Genomic DNA, 21,710 nt, shown 5'->3' with positions numbered 1-21,710 from the left:
ACCTCACTGGTCATCTTATCTTCCTTTCTAGCCATGCCTTTCACTCATCCCTCTCAAGGGCTAACACGTCCCCTCGCCTGGCTCTCCAAACCATGGTCTTTGTCCATCTTCTTGCCCTCTGCAGCACAGCTCTGCTCATCTTGAAGGACCCACCCTGAGCCTTTCCCAGCATCAAAAGGCACACATGGCAAGGGCTGGCCCTCCTAACTGTTGAGTTACACGTGAGCTCCTGAGGCCCAGCACCTGTTGACTCCACCTGATGTGCTTGAGCTCTGACTCAGTACCTAGGAAGTAGCTTCCAGGTTAAATACATGGCTCAGATCCTCAGAGTTTGTTTCGGAATGACTGTGGTGGGGGCACCTGAGAAGGGCATGGTGAGAAAGCTGTGGGCATGCTGTCCCTTGTCCCCATCTTCTCACTGCCAGCAGGATACCTCTTTCCCTCCTCGAGCAGCTTCAGATTGGGGCAAAACCTGTTTCCCACCTAGCTTGCCCTGGCCCTTACGTATGCCATACTGGGAGTACTGAGGACAGCCTTGAAACTCCACAATGTCTTAACCCACCAGATGACCATCCCAACTTTTAGGGCACTCCATTAAGAACCCGTATTTGGGGGCCAATGAGATGATGGCTCAGTGTATAAAGGTACTTTATGCAAGCCTGATGCCTTGAGTCGCATGCACCCACGCACGCATGCACGCGCACACACACACACACACACACAGAGAATGATAATACAATACAATGTTAGAACATTTTTACAAGGTTTTTTTTAAAAAACCCACATTGTTCTCATCTGCTTCTTGTTTTGTCATCACAGACTTGGGGACAGAGAGTGTCAGTGGCACCCTCAGTTCACTTCAACAGTGTAAGCCTCAGGATGGATTTGACATGTTTGCCCAGACCAGAGGAAACTCCTTGGCTGAACAGCGAAAGACGTATGTGGGGCTCTTTCCAGTGGCTTTCTGCAGTTACTGGGCGGGGTGGGGTGAGGGTGGGGTCCTTGTCTCAGCCTGGTCACACTGAAAAAAGATGAAGCCTTTTCTTTACCAGATTAAAGACTTCTTGAGCAAGTAATGGCGCACGCCTTTAATCCCAGCACTCAAGAGACAGAGGCAGACAGATCTTTGTGAGTTTGAGGCCAGCCTGGTCTACAGAGTGAGTTCTAGGACAGCCAGAGAAACCTGTCTCAACCAACCAAACAAACAAACAAACAAACAAACAAACAAAGACAGCTAGAAACTTAAAAATATCATGGTGAGGACTTGTTAACTGCTAAAACTGAATGAGTGCCAGCCCCGTCCCCTTCTCCTCTGCCCAGGGAACACCAGCCCCGTCCCCTTCTCCTCTGCCCAGGGAACACCAGCCCCATCTCCCCTTCTCCTCTGCCCAGGGAACACCAGCCCCGTCCCCTTCTCCTCTGCCCAGGGAACACCAGCCCCGTCCCCTTCTCCTCTGCCCAGGGAACACCAGCCCCGTCCCCTTCTCCTCTGCCCAGGGAACACCAGCCCCGTCCCCTTCTCCTCTGCCCAGAGTTGTCCGTTTTGTCAGTCATGGATTGTTCTCCCTTTCCTACATCCCCCTCAGAGCTGATGAGAAATCCTGCTTCCCTAAGCTGTCTACCACACCACAGACACTGCTTCATTTAGTCCCTCCCCTGCAAGCAGGCAACCAGACCTACTACAGCATCCAACCAATTGAAAAAAAAAAGGTCAGGACAGAGGCTTCTCCATGGCAGCTGGGGCAAAATGAGCCAATTAGAAATGGGGGAGCTGACTCCAAAGCAGATAGCCCCTTCATCTGGAAATAGCATAGCATCCACTCGGAGCAGCAGAGAGGCTGATGCTTGTAAAATAATTACTTGGCTTTTTGAAGCCTTTTCCCTTGAGGACTTCCTGAACACTTTGACATCTTTCTCTTCAGCTTCACCATTGTTACTCAGGGCAGGGATTTTTGAAAAGTATGGTATCTCAGGTCTTGGAGGAATGACTCTAGGGGTGAGCTTGTCAAAACTTGTCTCCTCACCTCGTCTGCTGGGAGACAGACAGCAGGAGTCCTTAGCTTCTGTCCCAGACCAAGGTCACATCCAAGGCAGGTACCGCTGGGAGAGAACTCATTCCACTGCTTTTCTCCAGGGTCACCTATGAAGATCCCCAGGCTGTTGGAGGACTCGTTTCTGCTCTAGACAATCGGAAACAGAGCTCAGAAATGGTAGGTCCTCAAGCCTGGTTTTTGCCCATAGTCTTCTGGAGATAAAGACAGACAGTTTGGTAAAGTTGGCTGAATAATTCAGCAGAAGTTGGCTTGTATAGATGGCAGAGACAGCCAGGGGAGGACACCAGAGAGCACCTCTGGGTGGCGGGCAGTGCACTAATAAAATGATGACCCCCACAAGGGAAGTAAATGCTGAACTAAGCCACCTGGCTGCCAGCCTAGCCAAGTAGTACCAATTCCAGGGAAGGCAGTTGAGGGTCAGAACTTGTTTGTGAGGTGGCTTGGAGAGTGTCCTGTGACACTCTGGGCTTGGAAAGAGTCAGACCAGGAGTCAGAACGTTTTAAAATAAAGGATGCAATCTGTGTGAGCCCCAAACCACAGCCAGTTTATGGGAAACCTCAGAAGAACTTGGGCATTTAATATGTCTTTGCAGCTTTTTCTCTTTTGAGTCCAACCAGGAAGTGGATGGGAATGTATGCCTGTCTACCTGGCAAGGGGGAAGAGGGTACCCAGGACCCCCAGGGCTGTAATGAAAGGGGACTGTGCCCACCCATCCACTGGACAAGGAAGGGCCCTTTGCTCCCTGAACACCAGATCTTAGCCTCCTGTGGGCCCTATGCAAAGGACTGGTGAGGGACAGCACGATGGCTGCCTGGCATAATGGAAAGGCTTGGTCTTCAGGGTGGGGACTTCTGAGCTGGCATATGTCCCCCTATACTGACCGCGAGGGGGTGCAGAAGAGATCTTAGCACCCTGCCATTACACAGTGGAGGCCCACAGTGACATTCACCATCTACACAGTAGTCTCTGTTTTTTTTTCCCATTACTTAAACTATCTCTGCATTGAACCCAGCAAGGGAATTAGAGAGCCAGGCCAGGGGCCTGCCCGTGTACTGCCTAGTGAAGACAAGGATGACCCCTCCTCCTGGCTCACCCCAATCTGGAGCAGCCTCGTCCCTCAGCCAGACTCTTGGCTCTCCACACTGAACCGAGGGCTTGCCCCATCAGACCAGCATGTGTCCTGCTCCAACTCATGCCATTATCAGTGCCCAGGCCTGGGTCCAAGTCCAGGAGACGTGGCTGACTTCTCACCCTTTGAATGCGTGGCTTGGCCTGGCTCCCTGTTTTCAAAGGTCTTGCTGATTCCAGAAGATTTACCAATGATAGGTAGGAGGCAGATTGCTGTTCCTGTTGTTACTGGGGCAAGGACTGGCCTCAGCAAGAAAGACTGGCGGGACATGGGATGGTCATGTGTGTCTCTGTGTGTGAACACATCTGCAGGCTGTCTTGACCCTTCATGGGCCATGCTGTCCTGGAACTGAGAAGAAAATAGAGAAGGTTGTGTAGCCTCACCTCTGCAAGTGAGACCCCACCTCTGGAGTCATGATTTGAAGAAGCAGGAGAGGGCTGGCTGGATGACTCAGCAGGTAAAGGCACTTATTGCCAAGAATGCCGGCTTGGGTTCCATCCTCAGAACCACAAGGTGGGAAGAGAGAGCTGACTCCTACAAGCTGCCTTCTGAGTCCACCGCATAGTGGCATGCGTGTGCCAATGTACATATACTCATGCACATACAAAATATATTTAAAGCAGGAGGTCTGTGGGTGTAGCTCACCTATTTAGTGTGCCCAATGCTCTGGGGCCAGCAGCAGCACTACAAATAAACAAACACGGAAACATAAGGCAATAAAGGGGTGATGATGGCACATGCCTTTAACCCCAGCATTCCGGAGCAGAGGCAGGCCAATCTCTGTGAGTTCGGGGCCAGCCTGATCTACAGAGTGAGTTCCAGGACAGCCAGGGCTGTTACACAGAGAAACCCTGTTTCGAAAAACAAAACAGAACAGTAACAATAACAACTATAAACCAAAAAAAAAAAAAAAAAAAAAAAAAGACAATAAAGAATATGCTGAGTTCAGCATTCAAGTCAAGAATTTAAGAGAAGATACATGGGCAACTAGAATGGAGAAAAAAAGACAAAGGAAAGAAGCAGAGTAAGTTAGAAAAAAGTAGAAACACTTTCACTGTATCAAGAGAATTAGGCCTGGGTGACCTCCCAGGCTTTACTGAAGCCTCCAGATGTTGAATATTTTGTTATCCAGCCTAGGGTCATGGTTATTGGATTTTCCTTCTCTTTTCCAGGTAGGTAGTGGGGGGGGGGGTATGCTAGGGCAGGTGGGAAGGGTCAGATCACATTTCCTTGTGTGACAACGAAATATGAACAATGACTTTTCTATTTACAATATGTGCTGTGACTTCCTGTCTTGAGTATTGCTGTGACTTTTCTTTTTGGGACTTTTCTGTCCTTGGCCCAGCGGAGAGGGAAAGGTGGGGACTCTGACCTGCAGCCCATAGACAGCTGGCTCATGACCCAAGGAATGGTGAGGAGGAGCCATAGCTGAATGAGCTCGCTGCCCACCCCAGCCCCTTACTGTGTAACAGTCAGCACCTTCCTCTTGCCACCTGCCCAGTCCTTGTGACCAGATAGGACAGAGGTCACCCACTTGTTCTGAGGGTACCAATCTTGTCTACGTGGAGTCTCCGTGTGGCCCCGGACTTCCAGCTCTGGAAACACCTTCCCTGGCATTTTCCTGAGCCTGAGCTCCCGGATCTTCGTGGACTGGGACGTTTGCAGGCGTGAGGGGAGGGCCTTTCCCTTCTCTCACAGACTCCGGAGTTCTTGGCAGTATTCATTTTTCCAGGATGAGTACAAGTAATAGCAGCTTGTACTTGGGAGGGGACCATTATGAGAGGACTCAGCATGTGGTCAATCAGAGAAGCTCAGAGAAGCTCCCTCTTAGCTGTGCCTGGGAATTTGGCAGTCCTAGGCTTGGTGGGCCTTTATAATATAATAGTCTCACAATGGCCTTGAGATCTCTTATATAAATGTATAGATGATAGTAACAGAGTCAGAAGAAAGAAAGCTAGGAGAGCTTATATCACACCTCCAGTAAACTCTCGGTGGCACAGAGACTTTCTTTGCCACCATACCTGTGCAGGTGGCCCTGGGTTGGGTCCATGGAGAGAGGGTCCCAAGCTGCTGGCCTCAGGTTGATCACCTCATCCCCAAGGACAGAATCAAACCTCTAGGTGCTCGTGGTAGGGATGGAGCAGGAGAGGATACAAAGAAATGACAGAAATAGACATGTGGACCTCTGCCCTCCAGATAAATGCAGCAAGCCAAATGTAGAACTAGCTCTTGATGTCTGGCCAGGAGAGGGGCCCAGATGGCAGGTGTCCATGTAAGACTTCCAAGTGACAAGCTGCTTGCAGGACAAGGGCCACCTGCTTGAGAAAGGCTTAGGCCATGGGTGCGGACGGGGTCTGGAGACCAGTGCAGCAGGTGGTCAACTGTTCCACTCCCACAGCAGTACACAATTGCCCTCAGTGAGAAAGCAGTTGTTCCTGCAAGTGTGGGCTGGCCAGGCCCTTCATTTTCTTCCTAAAATTCTATCTCCATTGTCCAAATAGAGACATGCTAGCTGTGTGTCCTGTGCCTGTTAGCCCTGCAAAAAAGGATACTGCCCTCCAAACTACCTGAGTGTGACCTGGGCAGCTGGTGACGGTGCCCTGTCTTTGTCCACACAAGCCGCCTCTCCCCTTCCCTGTCCCCATGTAGAGCGCCAGTCTTCAACTTCCCAGAAACAAACCCAACTAACAGCCAAATTGGTATCTCACCTTCCTGCCTAGAGTTTGTTCTCCTTTTAAAACAATGTGTGTTAGCTGCTTTGCCTTGTTTCCCGTAGTATAGACGTCCTACCCTTCCCAACCTGTCAAGTACAAATTCTTCATATGGAAACTTTGTGAACTACTGAGTGAGACCAGGGGCTTTAGAACAGCTCTCCCGTTGGGTTTGGGCGAAGTATCACGGAGGAAGTTACACGGCTCCTCTAGAGATAGCACCCAGTGCAGACTTGCACCATTGGGCAGGTGGGTCTCTTTGTGTGCCTGGAGCTGGGGACAGCTGTGGAAGTGTGCCTGCTTCTTCTTTCCTCTCCTGGGACTTGAGGTGTGAGAGCAGCCTGCACAGTTAGGTCACTACCCCAAGGGCATTGGCAGGTGAAGGTAAGCAAGATCTGGCTTGAGCCCAGGTCAGCAACCTTCCCCTCTCTCCTTCCCTGGCCCTCAGGTCTTCTCTGCTACTTTTGGCTGGTGATCACTTAGGACCCTCTCCCATTTCCAGGGTATGAGCAAGGAAATTCAGAGAATGAAAGCTGGGTATGATAAAGCATGCCTCTGGTCTTAGCACTGGGCAGGTTAAGACGGGAAGCTCCTGGTATGAACCAGCCTAAGCTGAATAATAGACCCGGCCTCATACACACTCACATAAATAGTGGTAACCATGACAACAACAACAGTAGTGTCGAAGCAGAAGTAGTAACCGTGAGATCCTGTGTTGACCCCAACACCAGAGGTGCAGGCCAGGGAAGAACAACAGCAATGGGCTACAAAAGATGGGCTGGAGAGGAGGTTCAGTAGTTAAAAGCACACACTGCTCCTGTAGAGAACCTGAGCTCAGTTCCCAGCACCCACATTGGACAGCTCACAATGGCCTGTAACTACAGCTGCAGAGAATGTGATGCCCTCTTCTGGTCTCCATGGGCATCTGCATACCCCTCACACCGATACACACACACACACACACACACACACACACACACACACACACGATGAAAAATAAAATCAGATAAAAAAAAGCCTCCTGCTGTCAGAAGCTAATGCTAGCTATCCCCACTCAATAATTGGCAGACTCCCAGACAGAGCAGACCAAAGGTAAAAACAAAGAACTGGCTGGAGCCGTGGCAGCACCACACCTCTTTCCTAAGGTGGAGTGGCTCACAGATGCCAACAACAAGACTTCTGCCCACCACTCAGATCCTAGCCTGCCACCCTGGCATCAGAGATGCCTGAATCTCTTTGGACCCATAAGATGGACTGAGTGTTGTCACCAAGACCCCACCCTGCCAGCCTGGCTGCCCTTTTCACCTGAGGCAGCATTTGGCCTTGGTCTTTATGGGAGGGTGTTCTGGGTAGATTCCCTTCTCTTCATATCCATTCTTCCTCTGTCTCCCTCATCACTCTTCAACCTCCTGTAACAGCCTGCAGCTTGGATCAGTGTCCAAGAAGATGCTAAAACCATGGCAAAACAGCCAAAAGCTTCCTAGGGATCTGCTGGATACGCCACTCGTGTGGCACGTAACGGATGTTAAGGCCCCCAAAGGCCTGGGGACTTGCTCAAAGCCACATGGCATAGACACACCAAGACTCCCTGCCATGCTCCCTTCCCTTTATCAGCAAGAGAGGGACCTGTTTCTTCCTCTTTCTGAGCCTCTGCAGGCCATATTTTCCAGGCAGTGTACATGTTGAGTCTGGTTCTTGGTGGACCTGTGTGGTGAGAGGGATGCTCTGCCTCCTTCCCAGAGCTGGTTCATAGCTGTGCTTCTGCATCCAGCCACCTGCCTTCCAGCACATAAGCCTAGCTGAGAAGCAGCATCCTAGCTCCTCAGAACATGCCCTGAGGCCCGAGAGACTCAGTTCCAGTGACCAGACATTAGAACACAGAAACACAAACCTGGAAGATGAGGGATCCTGACTTAGAATGTTAGTGATAGACTCAAAATGCCACATTGCAATCACCTGTTCACAGATGAGGAACTGGAGGCTAAGCCTGTTGAAACTCCTTCACCTGCCCACATAGCTGAGGCTTCTAAGAGGAAGAGGCTGGCTTCCCTACTGGGAAAAGGGAAGTGACTTGCCCCAGGCAGTGTGCTCAGCTGGAGCCATTGGTCTTGCTTTGCTGCCATTGCAGGGATGTGTTCAGCTGTTTGCAGATTTTTATGATGTGAATTAAACCCAAAGCTTCACATGTGGTAGACAAGCACTCCTGAATTACACCTCTAGGCCTCTGCCTTTTTTTTTTTTTTTTTTTTTTTTTTTTTTAAGAGTCTACATAGCTCTGGCTGTCCTGGAACTCATTATATAGACCAGGATGGCCTCAAACTAACAGAGATCTGCCTGCCTCTGCCTCCCAAGTGCTGGGATTAAAGGTGTGTACCAGCCACTAGGTCCAGCCTAGCCCTCTACTTTTTGACAAAAATAAAAAGAATTATAAGAAAAAATGGAATGTCTAATTAGACTTCTGGCCCTTTAAAACTAGCAACCCAGTGAAGAGTGTTCAGCCCTCTTAAGGAGGGCCTGTGCTCCACCCAACACTGCAGAAAGAAAGCTCACAGATGTGGACTCTCAGTTTCTTCTAGGCGGACTGAGTTGGATAAGGCAAAAAGTGCCCACATGCACACCCTAGCAGCTGCCGTGGATGGCATTTCTCGTTGGAGACTGACTGACTTTCTGAGCTGGGGACTAGGCATGGCACACGCCCTCAACAAGTCAGACTTTGTGATTGATAGATATCAAGATATGAGAACAGCACATCCTTTCCAGGAGTCCGTCAAGGTAGCAGGCCCACCATCTCGTGACACCCGCTGTCATGAGAAAGCAGTCACACCTACTGTGGCCCAACGTTCTTTGATGGGTAAGGCGGGCATCTGCCACGGGCACTGTAGGCACAGCCCTTGAGCATCCTTGCTCTCACCCCGAGTGAGTGATCATCTGCTTTGTCACCAGGACTCACGTCATGGTGTAAGAACTCCCTGAAATACTTTCCAGTTTGACAGTTTGAAATGTCTGGGGGTTAAAATGGTGGCAGAGAGAGACAGTGCCTTGTGATTAGTGAGCTGTTCTGAAAACGCTTGTGTGCCTGCCCGCATCAGGGTGAGGATGGGGCACAGAGCACGTGCTCAGAGCTGGGGGTCACCAGCTTGCTCTGGGAGGTGCTGCAGACATCTGCTCAGCATGTGCAGAAGCCACACCTTTTTGGCAACAGATTTCAACCTCCAAAACAGGAGCCGACAATGTGAATTCTTTGTTCTCTTCCTTTTCAGGTTGGGCTTTTTGGGTTATTTTGGAAGCTTTTTTTAAAATTACTTCTACTGAGTCTTCTTATTGCCTGTTTAAAGTTCATCCTTACTCTAGATGGTGACATTAGAGTGTAGTCAGCTATGGACACCACACTGTCGTTTCTTTTTTTCTGGAAACAGTGGGCTAATTAGCAAGGCTCCCAGGCAGGGCACCACTCAGTCCAGGGTAGGTGAAGAGGCAGGTTGCCCTGACTAAAGGCGATCCTCTCAGCTGTCTAGGCAGGGAGCCAGCCTTTTATTAAGGTGGCTTCTAGGGGTTTAAAGGCTACCTTCACTTCTTATCTGATGGCAACGTAAATGGTTTTAGTTGCACATATTTTTCAGAATCTCTGCTCGAGGCCCTTGGCTCAGACCAACGCGTGGCACCTTCTCCAATACCCATGAGGTTGCTGGGGAGCCCTGCCACAGCCTAGGCATCCTGCTCCCCAGCCCACAGTGGACTAGTTTTCTCAACTACTAAAGCTCAGACAGCTCCTGAGAGGCAGGAGAAAAGGATGAGACCAAAGCAAGCTGTGGCCTTCCGGGCTACTAGTGATATTTTTTCCTCAAAGGAGAGAGAGAGGACTAAAGCCCCCTGTCCTTCTCTGTCATCAAAGCCTCATTTCTGAGCTGTGTTTCCGTTAATGGTAGAGTGTGCCTGCTTTCTGGAAGCAGGGCACTCCCAGACCAAGGGAGCACGTGCCTCTGGCTCCTTCTCCCACGCAGAAAGCCACCTCACTAAGCAGACAGAGGCCCCGGGGCTGAACTGCCCTCCCGAGCACCCTGTGGCCTGCTCTAGGCCTGGTGCTGCTCAGCTTCCCCTCGGCCCTCCATCTTGGCCTGAGGTGGTCTTCACCGAGGGCAGCTGATTCTCCCGTCATGGCTGCTGCAGAACTAGTGACTTCTTGAGACCAGGGGGTGCTTTGTAGCCCTGGCCTGGAAAGACGAACAGACACAAGCGAAAGTTATCCATATCAAGAACACGTACTTTCTTGCCGCCACCCCCTGCTGACCAGCCTGCCTCTTCTAATTACCACCGCACTGCTCTCCTCATCTGCCATTTCACGTGGAGCTGTCTGTGTTGCCTGTGCGTGCCATGTGGTTGTTTTGCTCTGTGTACATTTTGGTTTTGTTTGGGGGTTACTTTTGACGATTTACTTTGTTTTGGTGTTGTCTTCTTTTGCCTGGCTGTGTGGGGGCCTGCCTGACCCCGCTGCTTGCCGCCTCTGCCTTCATAGATCCCCGTTGCCCAGCCGTCTGTCATGGACGACATTGAGGTGTGGCTCAGGACAGACCTGGTGAGACTTGACTTCTGCATTTTGTGGGGGGGTTGTGGCAAGGCCGATGTTCTGAGGACAGGCCTTGGGGCTTGTGGCAGGGGCTCCACCTCCACCAGGGTGGGTTGGAGGAGGGAGGGGGTAAAGCTCACCTTCCGTTCTAACATGTGGACTCTGGTGGTGCTGGCTCTAGGCACGGCCTCTCGGCCACACAGCCCCGAACAGATGTCTCACATCTGTGGAAACTAGAGAGCCCATCTCTAACCACTCCTGACACACGCCAAACCCTCCCCGTTTCTCTTAAACGCCAAAGGTGTGTCTTTGAGGGGTTTTTCTACTTGTTTGTTTCTGTTTCTTTCTGCTTTTTGTTTTGAGGGAGGAAGATATTTTTGTGTGTTGGTTTTGGTTTGTTTTTTCTTTCTTTTTTTGCCCCTTTGTTGGGGATTGAATTCATGGCATTGTGCATGCTAGTGGATAAGCGCTGCATCCCAACATTTTTATTTCTTTTTTTCCTTTTTTCACAAGTGAGTTAGATGCTTGGTTTTACATTCACCATCATCCCCATTCCCACCATCCTCTAGTATTTGTTTATAAGAGCTCCTGTCCCCAGAGAATGTTTGTCCATCTGGGATGGATGAGAGACTGAGAAGGTCACATGTCTGAAGATGCCCTCAGTCAATTCCCTCTCCTTACAGAGCCCTTCATTCACAGCCGCTGGGTGTAGGGGGGATTCAGTGGGGGCTACAGGTTTCCTGTGGCATCTCCTCCACAAAAGAGGCTAACATTGCTTCTTTCCCAGGAGGTAGCCACCTGCATGGCAGGGAAGGTTGAAAGAGCACCCCTTCGATCTTTCCAGGGGAGCCTAGGAAGAAATATGTCCCTCACAGAGGCAGGAACGGAAACTCTCAGGCTCTCTCCCAGACTCAGCATGATGTCACCCACCTATAATCCCAGCATTTGGGAAGTGGAGGCAGTAAGGTCAGAAGTGCAAGGCCAGCCTGGCTCCACGAGACCCTGAAGAGACAAGATCCAGAAAGGATATGTTAGCAAGGCTCTCACAAGGCAGTGATAGGTCAGGAGAAGCCCAGGTTGCTGAGCCCTGCTGGTGACTTTTCACTCCAGCATGGGTCCTTTCCCAGTGTGGCCTATGTCTAAGCTCCTGTCCTAATCAAGTGTCATCCACATAAATGATAAAGATGCATCAGCATCTTCAGACAGCAAGAATGGGAGCTTAGGTCTAGGGGAAGGCAGTTAGAGCTCCTAGGAGGCTGTGGGGCATGTTTCTAGGTGACAGCTCCCACTGCCGAAGGACCTACTAGAGATCAGGCCAAGGCCATCCAGGCCCCAAGTGGCTCCTAGCTGTTGGCGTGGATGGCATCTTTCCAGAATCCCTCTGCTGGCAGCACTGATTGCCTCAGCCTCATGTGACAATGGCAGCTCTCCTCAGAGCCTGGTATTGATGGGCGGGGTTCTCCCCTCTGGCCCAGGTAGGGACTAGCCTGCACCAATTTTGGATTTTTCTTTCTTGTCCTTCTAGGATATCAAAACCTAGAACCTTTGTGTTTTGCTTTTTTTTTTTTTTAACATTTTTTTTTTAAAAGCACACTCTCTGCCTCTCTAATAGGAAGAAGAGAATGTGGAAACAGGAAAAGTAGAACTTCACTTGGGTAGCCATGGGTGGACAGAGGTAGTGGGGTGGGAAAGACAGGGATGATCCCTAATGCCATTCTCTGCTCCGTCCACAGAAGGGCGATGACCTGGAAGAGGGTGTCACAAGTGAAGGTAGGCCTGGCCAGTGGCCTTACAGCCCTTCTGCTCTCTCGCTCCTGCCTCTCAGGGCCACACAGGGACCGGCCCGGTACTCTGAAGCTTCTGCTGCTAGATCCATGTGTTGCTGGGCCTGAGCCCTGGTCTCCATGGGCCTGAGCCCTGGCCTCCATGGGGACTCATGCTGATGGAGACAGTGCCATTTCTCTCATTTCCTTTAGGGCAAAACAGACTGGGAAGAGCATGTAGAGGTCACTAAGAGGGTGACTGGAGGGCACAGGTTACTGTCCTAGCTTCTGCCCAGGTCCTAAGTCCCCCACAGACACAGATCACACCGTGCACAGAGTGTGCAGGGCCTCTTGGGCATCTGGGCCTCAGTCGATGGGAATCATGGTGGGAACATGGGCCTAGTTTTCCAACAAGGCTCCTGCCCTCTTCCCTCTGACATGAACTCCTCTCCATCTTACATTCCACACCTCATCCACGCTGCCCCCAACCCCCGGATTCTTCCAGACCCTGTGACAAGGACCAGCCCAAGGACCTGCCCTCTGTGCTAAGTGGCTGCCTTCTGCAGCCTCCCTTGAGCATCCTCCTTAGGTCAGTGAGGGTGGGCCTGTGGTGTACGCAGGTGCTGGCCCACTCTGCCCTGCCCTGTGCTGACCAGGTGGATAGAGCTCTGAGCTCTCGGAGGGCAGGTGCTCTGTACTCACTGTTTTTCCAGAGCCTTTCTCTGAAGAGACTGGGGGCTGTCAGATCCTTTCCCCATCATGGGTCCCACAGCAATATATAGATAGGGTCCTCCCCACCCACATAACCCCTAATCCAGCTTCCACCAGCTCTGCGTGTGGAGAGTCAGGAATAGTGACTTCTCTTCGGCTGGCCCCAGACCAGGAGGGCCCAAAATAAGCCTGGATCTGGCTGGTTGCTCTCCTGCCAACACACCCTTCCCAACCTCCACTCCCCACCCCCACCCCACGTGCATGTACCTCCTGCCAAAGGGCAGCCAGGCCAGCGTTGGTACTGGCTGGAGCTGGAAACGAGGGTGTGGGGCTCCAGCTAAGTGACCCTCACCAAGCCTACCCCTCCATTTGGTTTGTATTGTAGAGTTCGATAAGTTCCTGGAAGAGCGAGCCAAAGCTGCAGAAACAGTTCCAGACCTGCCCTCGCCTCCCACAGAGGCTCCTGCACCAGCCTCAAGTGCTTCCAACCGGAAGAAGCCAGAGCGGTCTGAGGATGCACTCTTTGCCCTGTGAGCTGTCCTGTGGTTTGCCTTCCCATGGCAGGTCACTGCTGACTCTCCTGGTGGACACTGGGCACTGGCCACTCCCTAGCCCCTCAGCCTGCACACCTGTATCCCCATGGAAATGCCACTGTTTGCTCCCAAGCCTCCCTGGTCAGGGCCCACTTTGCCACCTGTTCTCTGGGTGGCAACAGCACTGACCAGAGGGCCTGTCCTCCCTCACCCCAAGGGCTCTCTTGGCCTTGGGTCTAACCAGGAAGAAGCAGTGGTCCAGCCCCAGGCAGGGTAGCCCCTTGACACTTTCTGAGCAGAGCTCCTGAACTGACTCTCTCACTACCCCTTCTGCTTCCGCCTAGCTCCACAGCTTCCTTAGGTGAGACACTTTGCTCCCCAGGACCCCCTTCTTCCATCAAGGACTCTGGGAAAGCTGGGCTCAAGTATTTGTAACCACAGGCTTAGTCTCTCTCCTTGGATGGTGTGGCACTAGCGTGTTTGTACCTGAGTGGGCTCTGTGGGCCACTACCTTAAAGATCCCTCATGTCCCTGGCCCTTTCTCCATCAGTCAGCTGCCAGGCCTGGGACCAAGACAGGGACCTGCAGCTCTCGGTCTGAGAACGGCCAAGGGCAGCACGTGCCCTGTGGACGGTAGACAGTTTACTCTATGCACGCCCTACACACCCACATTGGCCCTGATGTCTAGAGACGGTGGTTTGCTAAAGCAACATGACTTGGATGTATCTCGTAACTAGGCTTCGCCTCCAGCGACCCCCACATATCTACCTCCAGGCCCAGCAGCAGGTAGCTGTGTGCTGTGCGTGGAGGCTCCAGAGGACCAGGAGCCACATTAGGCTGGAGCCATACTCCACTCTTCTCTCCTCCCTGACATAGCCTCAGCCTTCATGGCTGTCCCCACTTGATCTGCCACCCACCTCACATGTCCCCCAGCCAACAGTTTCAGTCTGAAGCCTGACAGCGTGGATCTGAGCAAACAAGAGCTGGCGATGCCTGCTCCTGCCCTTGGCTGCTTTGTTTCCTGGCGCTGAGCAGGTGACCCAGTGCTCCCTTAACCCTGGTCTAGCTGCTGTTGCCTAGAAAAGGAAGATGCTACTGCAGCTGTATTGCTGTATACTCGCAGGCCCCACACAGTCCTACCCACCCTGTGGTCAGCCTTTCCCACTGTTAGGATGGCCCAGTGCTACACCTGGCCACCCAAGCGCCAGCCCCAGCAGGGAGAGGAGGCTGGGTTCCACTTGCAGAGGATCAGTGCACAGGTTCTGGGCAGCTCTTAGGATGGGACCGCAGCCCTGGGTGAGAACAGAAATGGCCCATCCCAGGACCCCTCGCCCAACCTAGCACCTCTCCTTCAGCAGTCTCCGGAAGGTCGGGCTAGGGTTCATCTGACAGGACCTGTGGAGGATGTCACACTGACCTGCTAACTGCCCAGCCCTCTCTGAGCATCTGCCATACCTCTACACCTCACTCATACCCTGCCAAGCAGAGCTTCTTGTCAGTGTTTAAGGGCAGAGCACTCCAAGGCTAACCTGGTTGTTAAGGCCTCTGAAGGCTTATCACACCAGAGGAGGCTGGGGAGCCCAGTATACCTGGAAGCTTGGCCTTTGGCACAGTCTAAAAAGATTGTCTGAGGATCAGCTGTCCACAGTCTAAAGAGCAGGGCCTGTGGGCAGTAGGCAATCAGGCCAGCATCTCTGAATTAAGAGGCTGCCCCCTGCTTGTGGATGATGTAGAGAGGAAGATGGGCCTGCATCAGGGAGAGAGACTGATGTGGGGGCCTACCTTGGGGGTTCCCAACATGCTTGTTTCTAGTACCAATGTCCAGAGCTGTCCCCTATCCTCCTGACCGCAGCTGCTAGGTATGGCTTAGAGAGGTCAAGGACTCCCACAGGCTGCCAAGAGAACACCTTTCTGGCTGGGACCAGCCCAGCCGGTGGTTTGGTTTATAGTCTTCATATCTTGTCTAGAGGTAGTCTGCCTGCCTTATCTGTGGGCTGAAGTGACATGGGCCTGGGGCCTTTATGAGAAGCAAGATTGAGCCTGGGGTTCCTGAAGGGGGTCCAGCTCTGTGGACTATCCTGTCCTGAGGCTTCTGGTTCCCTACCATCTGTGGGAAAAATCCTTAGAAGCTAGGCCCTCTCAAGCCAGCAGCCTCTACAAGTGTTAGAAATCACAGATAGAGTATGTACTTAATTACACTAAATTATTGCCGGGACTCATAAGCACTAATTACACCTGATTATAGGTTAAAATATTTATTTTGTCAAAATATTTTCTTGAGGATGTGTTTAACCTTTTCTTGTTCATTGTGTGCTGAAGTGTGAAGACTGCTTCTTCCTACCTTTTTGGCCATCAGGCAGCAGTGAAGGGAAGTCACCAGGTGTATTTTGACCCTGTGAGTTGGGCCGAGACTGACTAACTCATTTACTGTACATGGGACATGGGGTTTCAGAGCCAAAAGGGCTTCTTGGTAGCTGTGGCCAGAGCTAGCTTCCATTTTTCCTGTCAGCCCCTCCGTGTGAGTGACTGTGCCTTGGCTCACTGCTCTTGTCCTCCCCACCTGGCCCCTGCTGTCACCCACAGCACCGCTCAGCCAGGAAAGTGGTGGCCGGACCCTAGGTGGCCTGATGGCAGTGAGTTCCTTCATTCCACCACAGACTTTCCTGGCCACAGTCCTCTGATGGATGGTCTCAAATGGCTCAGGGCACTCTTGAGGCCAGGTCAGCCCTAGGTGGCTGGGAGAGCAGCATGAGAGCCTTTGTTCCCGCCTGGTCAATCCACAGCCTCTCTATGGTCTGCTGTTAGGATGGCTGGGGCTTCCCTGTGTGCTCAGCCACTTGGAGGTCCTCCCTTTGTGGCTCTGTGGTACCCACCTAGCCCAGTGCCCATCTCCAGCCCTTCTTGTTCATGGAGGTCTAGGCTAGGTTTCCCCTAGTCCCCAAGAACAACTGTCAACCCTGTGTTCTGACCGATCCTGCCATACTCACGCCCCAGGCTCTCTGGGAGAGCAGGGGGTAGTGTTTCTTCCTAAAGTTTGCACTTCATTTGTGAGGGTCTGAGGATCCTCGGGGCTGCTGAAAAGACGGTATTGAGTTTGTTCTCCTGTTGTCTTACAAGTCAGTCTTGTCACTGTCCTGTTTCTGTGGGTAGAGCTGGTTCTGGAGGGTGGCTCAAGTGTGACAACTAGTGTGTCTCCCCACCCCACTGGTTCTGCTTCCAAAAACTGTCTCTCTAATTTGTGTTCTTGCATGTAAAGTACGCCACAATAAATAGTTGAACCAGCCATTCCTGTGTGATGTCTGAATTGGCCTGAGCATCCAAAGGGCCTGAAAGTTGGCCCACCTGACTTCTTCTAAAAAAAAAAATTATATTTTAAAATTATGTGTTTGTGTGTGTTATCTGAGTATGGATATGTGCACTTATTGGTTCAGGTGCCCACAGAGGCCAGGAGAGGGCATTGGATTCACTGGAGCTGGAGTTAAAGTGGTTGTGGGCCACCCAGCGTGGGTAGTGGGAACCTAACCCTGGTTCTCTGCAAAAGCAGTGTGTGCTGTTTAGCCACTGAGCCATCTCTCCAGCTCCCACCTGCCTTTTAATTTTATTTCATGTTTTGAGATATGGTCTTACTTTGTAGCCCAGGCTAGCCTTGAACCCAGAGATCCACTGGTCTCTGCTTTCCCAAGTGCTGGGATTGAAAGCCTGTGCCACAAGATCAGTGCCACAGGCCTTTAACAGGCCTTCATGGGTCCCTGCTAGAGGGAACAGTTGCAGACCCACCGCTTCATTCCCCATCTCAGAGGCCTGGCGAGGAAACTCCTGTGCCCTGGAGAGAGGCAGGCTTTGGGGGAAGAGGGCAAGTGTATGGCGGATTTCCTGGGTCTCAAGCAGATATGGCAAGGCCACTTACCCTGGCTCAGAGCAGGTAGGCCTGGGGCATCCAAACCCCTTCAGCTGGGTTTCTGCCAAAAAAGGCATCAGAATCTTCCACAAAGCCCATGCCAAGCACCGAGTCTGCCAGCCTCAGCTCCTGGAGAGTGGAGCCCTCTCCTCGACTGTGATATTAATCCGCAGTTCCCCCTACAGAGAGAGACAGCTTACACACTTTATACAGTTGAGCGCTTCCAGTCAGGGTTGCAGGGTTGTGTGACCATCACAATTTTAGAACTTCTTTGTTCCCTCAAAGCAGCTCATCTCTGCCTCTCCCCACCTACCTTCCTTCCTGTAAGCTCCTGGGCTGTTCCAGGAGGCTGCCTAGGGCACTACTCTGAGGCATTGTCCTTTGGGAACTGGCCTCAGCCAGCCCTGAGGTCAGAGGACCACGTGGGGACACGGGAGGAGGTGGAGCCAGATGCCCTCAGCCCCTTCACCCCCTGGAACTGAGGATGGAGCGTAAGCATAGTAAGTATATGAAACTCGGGTGGCCCTGGCTAACATCTGCCAGCCTGTCACTGTGCTGGTAAAGTTGGGGCTGGGAAGAGCCACAGACTGGCTTTTGGGCACAGAGATCAAGGTAACTGTCACTTAGACTCAAGTCTGCTGTAGAGGGGCGGCAGATGAAAAGGTCCAGAGGCACAGGCTGATAGGGGCCCCTACAGTCACCAACCCAGGCCAGGGTTCCAGTAGCCAGCACCCTAAGACCCACCATCACTCTAGGCTCCGGGAGTTGAGGCTCTAACTCTGACTAAGTGGGATGAATTGCAGGCCCTCAACAGGTAAAACAGAGGAGCGTGTCCTTAAAGTAGAGGAAGCCCACAACCTAGATCCTTCTGAGCAGATAACATGGACTCAGGCCATGCTGTGCCCTAGCTCTGTGCTAGGTAGGCACTGTGGCATTAAAGGGGCCAGAACCCAACCCCTACCCCGTGAAGAGCAGGTGGACCGAGTCTGCTCTGGGCTCACAAGCTCTTTTAGCTCGTGATCCTTACAGCTTGCCTGTACCTGGCTGGTGCTCAGGCTGTGCCCCTGGGGAACTTGAAGCCTTGTCCAGTTCCCAGAACCAAGGCCTCTCCTCTGCTGAGTGTTACAGAACCCTGGTGGCCTGCAGGCAGGGAGGCTGTCCAGGCCAGCAGGAAGGGCAGGATGGCCATGCTGCTCCAATTTAGCTGACAAGTCTCCAAGGAGGGACTTTGCAACCCTTGGTGGACACTTGCCAAAGTTCATTTTCCCCATAGACTAATAGATGTTCCTGTGAGATAAGGGTTCTGTGGGAGAAAACAAATGCAAGAAACATTGGAGAAAAGCGGCCTCTTTATCAGGATGGAGCCTGTGGCCCCAGCTCCTCACTTAAAGGGCATATTTGACCTAGTTGGTTGTGGCAGAAATTGGTTCAGAAGTCAGAAAGAGGAGTGTGCTTCAGGAATAGCTGTATCCAGGTGCCTCTAGATGAGGTTGGGCGACAGACCTGTGTGGGTCTTGGCTCTGCTTCCTCGGGGCTGGCTCCTCCCAAATAGAGATTTCCTGTAGCTCCAGGCTATAGCTCTTTCCAGTGGTTTATAAAATACCAAGAACTCACCCTGAAAACCCTGGCTGTTAGTAGAAGAAGGGTAAAGCCTTCACAAGGTCTACAGCATGGGTGGAGAAGGCCCAGGTCCTGAGGGACAGATGGACAGAGACAAATTCCTGCGCTCTTCTTTATTCCCTCCTCAGGCCTCACGGCCTCTCCTCCCGTCATTGGAGCTCCAAGAGGAGCTGGGGCCCTGTCTTGATGCCAGGCCCCCTTCAGCAGCCTCCACTGAAGCTCTTGATGGCGAAGGACCTTTACCACCCATTTACTTCCCAAGAAAAACATCTTTTCTGGATCTTGGGCAGGGGCAGAACCCGAGACCTCGGACCAGCATGGTACCCAGAAAGTGCTCCAATACTCAGGGAAGCTACTGGTGTGTTCTTTCATAGCCTCCAGAAAGCGTGTTCAGGTCTCTAGGGCCAGGTCTTGAACATCCCAGTAAGTCAGGCCTCTGCTGGTAGCTCTGGGGAGTCGATGATTCTGGAAGCCCAGCGGACTCTCGCCTGGGCTGTCTCCTCTCTATCCATGCTACATAGTCCAGACCCAGCAGTAGTGGCACCAGAGAATCCACTGTACCCTTTCCTCAGCTGTGAGATGGAATTGTGAATGACCTACCGAGGCCTTTGTAGTTTATCAATCTTTGAGTGAAATGGGCTGAGGTAATCCCATGGAAGATGAGGAGAGAAAAAGGAGCCCGCAGCCTGCTGAAACATTCAGGTGAAACGTTCTGTTTGAGCCTGTCACAGTCCTTCCAGCACATTCTTTTGCCCCGTCTCCCATGCCCACCCCTCCTGTGTTTTGAGGCCTCCCTGAATCCCACAGCTTCACTTTTGCCTAACGTTCTAAATTCTGATGAGAAGTCCCAACTGAAATTTACGAGGTGGGAGCTGCCCAGCTTGGTCGCAAACACAGACCTCCTGCTTCACCTTCTGAGGGCTGAGAGCACAGAGAGAGAGGGGATGACACTGCCCACTGCCGGTTCCCAGGACATCTGATGGAAGGTTTAGCACCTTCTCTACCCCACGAGGACAAAGTGACCTGCAGCAGCCGGAATATCAGAGGATCCCACTCAGTACACGGGCTTCCCTCCTGTGTCCATCCTGTACTCCCTTCTACCACAGCTCTTTACAGCTCCGAAAACCCTGGGAGATGGAGAATCTGCTCCGTCTCCTTCGAGGTGGGTCTCAGATAAACCTGCATCTTCCCACCAGTTTCTGTCCCCCAGTTTTCCGCAGAGTGGCATGCAGTGGGGACCTGGGATTCCAACAGTAACTCCCTTAGGGCTGGACTTCACTCACGGTGTCAGGTGATACCATTAAGTTGATATTCTTTTCTCTGGGACTCTAATACATGGCTGGCTTCTCCCCTCAGTAGCCAGCATTCCCGCTCTCCATTTGTGAGCTTAACTCTTCACTGTGCCCAGACTTTGGGCATACCCAACCCTTGTGTGGAGGTCTATCATGCCAAGCAGCCACCACGGTGGGTGAGACAGAGGCCCAGAGAGAGCTAGACACTTCCTGGACAGCTCCCAACAGAAGTCGACTCCAATGAGATCAGCCCTCATCTACGGCCAGAATTCTCACGTCAGCAGTCCCCCGTATAAAGTCAAGTCAGGAGGTTAGGACCTCCCAGGTGGCTCTGGACTCCCAGCAGTCTGTTCCCATTGCCTGGCCCTCTGTTCCTTTGCCCAGGCAGGCCCACGCTTAGCTCCAGCAGCCAAGAAGGATAACGGGGTCATGCAGAGTGGCAGGTGGCCCTGGGGGTTCAGCAGCCTCCTTATGCAGCTTTCTGCCCGGGGCCTACCATTCCACGCACCCCTGAGCTCCTAACATTGAGGGCACTGCTGGGGCAAAGAGGCCCTGCCCCTCACGGCTCAGAACCCCAGCAAGTGTCTCCTGTGCTTAGAGGGTGGGGACCAACCGGGACGTGCACGCTGGTCCCCCAGGTAACGAAGCCCGGGCAGGCACGGAAATCTGGGCTTTGGGAGCCATTTGCAGCGGAGCAGTCCCACCCGGCAGAGCGGGTGTCCGCAGGTCTTACAGCCCCACCCCCGGGTCGAGCAGGCGCCGGGCACGTGACCAAAAGCCCGAGTCCCGCGAGCGCAAGCTGACGCCGCGTCACGCCACTCGGGGCCCCGCCCCACTTGGCCGCGAACAGGGCAAGTTCTCTCGCGCCCGGAGTTCGGGGTCTCCGCGCTGCCCACCCCGCCCTGCGACCGTCCCCAGTATAGGACCACCACGGGCAGCGGGCAGTGCTGGGGACTCCTAGGCGGGTCCTGTCTCCTGCCTCAGTTGCCTCATCCGTGGAATGGGATGGGAACAGACGTCTTCCTAAGGCTGTTGGGAGGATTGAACGAGTTAATACAATAAAAGTATTCGGCTTGTCACAAGCATGCCTCATGACTGCACAGTGCTGAACAGCTGACCCAGGTCACTGTCGGCCAGGCTGAGACCCCGCCCCTCCAAGGCTCACTAGGACAGGCTTGCGTTCTGAGCGCCAAAGATCCCAGCAAGGGGTCCTGAGATCTTTGGTGGGAGGTCCCAGGGTGTTTGAGACAGAAACCACCAACTTCCTCTGAAGAAGTTCTCCAAGCTTCCCCTCGGCTGCTGCCCTTGTAAACCCACCCGTGGAGCAGAGGTTTGCGTCAGTGGTCCGCTCTCCCACCTTGGGCTTTGCTCCACAGGGAGCTTTTCTAGTCCTGGCTACAGGTCTTTGCCTTTGGCTGCCCCCGTCCTGCAGCA

At 52.6% G+C, this 21,710-nt stretch overlaps 1 protein-coding gene across 3 annotated transcripts in view; it reads left to right on the top strand.

The window, feature by feature from the left end:
* Tom1l2 (target of myb1 like 2 membrane trafficking protein) overlaps positions 1-16,194 on the top strand; it is a 126,239-nt gene extending 110,045 nt beyond the window's left edge. The window contains exons 11-16 of one of the 3 annotated variants that reach the window (XM_059270803.1): positions 820-937; positions 2,135-2,210; positions 4,530-4,595; positions 10,409-10,468; positions 12,193-12,229; positions 13,319-16,194. In XM_059270803.1, coding sequence (XP_059126786.1) covers positions 820-937; positions 2,135-2,210; positions 4,530-4,595; positions 10,409-10,468; positions 12,193-12,229; positions 13,319-13,467 — 506 coding nt within the window. In that variant the 3' untranslated portion in view covers positions 13,468-16,194. The remainder of the gene's footprint in view (positions 1-819; positions 938-2,134; positions 2,211-4,529; positions 4,596-10,408; positions 10,469-12,192; positions 12,230-13,318) is intronic. The other 2 variants (XM_059270804.1, XM_059270806.1) reach the window with 2 other exon arrangements.
* The last annotated feature ends 5,516 nt before the right edge of the window (positions 16,195-21,710 follow it).

The sequence above is a fragment of the Peromyscus eremicus genome, chromosome 8a (assembly GCF_949786415.1).
Source record: "Peromyscus eremicus chromosome 8a, PerEre_H2_v1, whole genome shotgun sequence".
Taxonomy (NCBI): Eukaryota; Metazoa; Chordata; class Mammalia; order Rodentia; family Cricetidae; genus Peromyscus; species Peromyscus eremicus.
Note: the sequence above shows the minus strand (reverse complement) of the source record. Positions and strands in the feature narration are given on the sequence as shown.